We start from the raw sequence: 3060 nt of genomic DNA, 5'->3' as shown, positions 1-3060 counted from the left end.
TGCATTTATTGTTGAAATAGAGACATACCAGCTGGGCAGAAGCATCCATCGACGCAGTGCTCATCACACATCTGGCTTCTCTGCTGGTTGCTACAGGTGTCAGTGCAAGGGCTGCCACATTCCTGATACACCATGTTATAAGGGCAGGATTTTGCTGCTAAGGACAAACAAGTGTGAAACTTCTAATAAAACTCATCATCAATAAATAGTGTTTATTCTTGAAAATGAGCCACAATTCACAATTCTTACTACACAAATGTTGGTTTTCCCAGCTCTGTGGTGCACCACCTGCATGAGCACACTGTCGGGAGTATTCTGACATGGTCGAACACAGACATTCAGTGTTGCTGCTTTTACAGGAGCAGAGGTCTTTCATGCAGGCTTTGATGAAGGGGTCAGTGTTCAGCAGGTCTGGACAACTACTGAAAGCAGGTCCAGCAATCAGATCTTTGCAGAGACTGATTTGCGGGTCCTGCAGATTTGCAATCATTAATCAATAAAATTGTACAGTCATGTATTATATGTGAGATTTTTTAATTTAAGTTTAAATTTGACTTGCTTGATTTGTACAAATTTGGGATTGGGAGGGGACAGATTCACAGTTTCCTGATGGATCCTTCACTTGAAAACTTTCAGCATAAATTTCAGCATCGATGAAGTTCTCTGTGGAGCAAGGAATTTAACATGTTCTAAGAATGATTTATGTATGTCTGTTTTATGCAGAATTAGGTATTTACCTGACTGAACTGAATCATCAGCAGAATTGATGTCACCAAGATCTCCACAAAGACCACAAGTCTGATTTTGAAATCTTGAATCCAGCTCCACCTGAAAAAAACAACTTTTATTGTTAATAAATACAGACAGTACAAAACAAAACATGTACAAACAGTACAAAACATGATTACAATAACAATGAGCATTATTTTTTGTGTTCAACTCAAAAGTGGGCAGGAACAAAACCATGAGCCTTCTTTTTTTAATCATTTTATTTTGTGGAGAGCTGCGGCTCGCATCATTGTGTGGCTGTGTCTGCGAGAGTTTGTATTGATTATATTTCAATAAAAAATAAAATACAATAAATAAGACTGGAATAAGACAATGGAAAAAAAAACAAAAAAAAAACAAGAGCTTGTTTCTGTTCTTACAAACATTAAAAGTTAATGTGATGTTTTTGGGAGGATTTTTAAAATTGTTGTTTTAGATTGATAAATATTTCTGTAATGCAAATGAACAGAGAGGATACATGGAGTAGATGTTTGTAAATTAATAAAGGCAAAAATGTTGTCAAAAATTATTAGGCTATCACTTATATGACTCTGTATTCATAATGCAAAACCAATGCAGCTTTAAGTCAAATGATTGTTAAAGACTGTGAGGAAATTCTTTCAATGTAAAAGCATAGCAGGAAATCCATTTGATTTAATAATGGGGTTATCCAGTATGCAACTACCCAAATATTTGCTGGACTAGAGATACCAATGGTACATAATATAATAGGGCCAGCACTCGTTTGGACTACCACTGAAAGGGGTTCATCTACGAACAGAGTGCTAAAATTCTTGTCAAATATTCTCAAGTAGGGCCCAATTTTGGCCCAAAGTTGTTTAAAAATGAGTTATTTTTTTATGGTTAAACAAAACTTATTCTCAGTTGTCTAACAATCAAGTTTTATTTCAATTATATTGGAACGTTTGCTTTAAAAGTTGTGCAACGTTGTATTTTATGACCAAAAAAAGTGGCATTGCAGTGGTATAATTATCAGCTGACTTGGAATTTAACAGTTTTTTCTGGTATTTATGCATAAAAAATAAAAACAGACACACCCAAAATGAGTCTTCCTGATTCCACATGGCAACCAGGCCCAAACTTGTCTCAATTTTGACATAGGAAGAAAAACTGCCAATGGAAAGGCCAGCCTTTTTGTAAGGCATGGTAACACTAAAAAAAGGAAAATGGGTCATTAGTATAATAATATCTGAGCATCAATATAATCGGATTGTCTAACAGGGGAAGCAGTAAACCTATTAAAAAAAGTTACTCACCCATTACCATCAACTGTGATTGAACTGCTTGCTAATTCCACCACCAAACCATCCAGCTTCATAATGACCCTCTTGATGGTGACAACCCCTTCGACCTCCTCTCGCTGTAGCTGTATATTGAAAACCTCATAACTAGTTTTACAGTGGGTGGCGAAAATGTAGTTACAAGTGAATGGAAACTGGAAGAATTTCCCTCCAAAAGTCTTGAAATGGTAGTTTCCCCATGTGCTGCAGAACTGGTGGCTGTTGGGGAGTGTCACTTCTAAGGGGTGGGGGAGACTGAGTCATTACACAAATAAATATTCATTTTATTTTTAATTCATTATCTCAAAAGACAAAATGATTTACCTCGTATTACTGGCATTTTTCCATCACTCATCGACATATCTTTAAAAAAAATGGACTAGTTTAGCTGTGTTTAACAATCCTTATTGTTTATAAATTGATAAGGATTCCTCTCAACACCAAGATACATTTAACCCTTTTCTGCTCCAGTAGTGAACATACCAGTATGAGATGGAGACGGTCCAAGACACAGGATGAGCCATGGTATCACCCACTCTCGAGGCATCTTACCTGCTAGTATGGTCCTTGAGGAGTCGTACCTGTGCTATGGTGGATAATTGACACAGCTAAACACCAATACCAATTTCATCTAATATAGTCCCTTGTATATTTACAGTTTAGGAGGGGCATGTGATGTTAGGGTGTTAGGGTGCATGTGGGTGTTGGCACTTGTGTTTTTTGCTTCTTTCAACATCACACCCATGAAGGGGTTACTTATAAAAACACTTCATCTGTATTATTTTTCAGGTGCAATGTGTTAGTGGAGCTTTTGTAAAATTTGATATAAATTGAAATGTCAATACAAGAAACTAAAGTCTCATTTTTTTTAAACATTTTATTATGAAAATATGAATCAGTTTTCAGAACCAAGTTAATGAAAAAAGCAGGAAGAGTAGCATGTGTGTTATACAAACAGGAATTTCAAACTTTTTTTCCACTGGGGGAGATT

General features: G+C 36.1%; 1 protein-coding gene across 1 annotated transcript; it reads right to left on the bottom strand.

Moving 5' to 3' along the window:
• Window positions 1–388: 388 nt before the first annotated feature.
• LOC105354294 (mucin-6-like) lies at window positions 389–2673 on the bottom strand. Its single transcript, XM_020703988.1, has 6 exons — window positions 2553–2673; window positions 2394–2432; window positions 2046–2307; window positions 1827–1941; window positions 560–828; window positions 389–472 (listed from the first exon to the last, which is right to left on the bottom strand). Exons 1-5 carry the CDS (start codon window positions 2614–2616, stop codon window positions 619–621), a joined length of 690 nt encoding a protein of 229 aa, XP_020559647.1. The 5' UTR covers window positions 2617–2673; the 3' UTR covers window positions 389–472; window positions 560–618.
• Between the last annotated feature and the right edge of the window lie 387 nt (window positions 2674–3060).

This window comes from Oryzias latipes, chromosome 6, assembly GCF_002234675.1.
Source record: "Oryzias latipes chromosome 6, ASM223467v1".
Taxonomy (NCBI): domain Eukaryota; kingdom Metazoa; phylum Chordata; class Actinopteri; order Beloniformes; family Adrianichthyidae; genus Oryzias; species Oryzias latipes.
The sequence above is the reverse complement of the archived record's forward strand: the minus strand, read 5'-3'. Positions and strand labels throughout refer to the sequence as shown.

Bases quoted from the DNA above. Each gene is read 5' to 3' on its own strand.
- LOC105354294 (XM_020703988.1), bottom strand. From the start codon at position 2,616: ATGCCTCGAGAGTGGGTGATACCATGGCTCATCCTGTGTCTTGGACCG. The intron at 2,308-2,393 runs GTAAATCATTTT...CCCACCCCTTAG, and splicing joins AAAAATGCCAGTAATACGAG to AAGTGACACTCCCCAACAGC. The intron at 1,942-2,045 runs GTGAGTAACTTT...TCCTTTTTTTAG, and splicing joins ATCACAGTTGATGGTAATGG to TGTTACCATGCCTTACAAAA.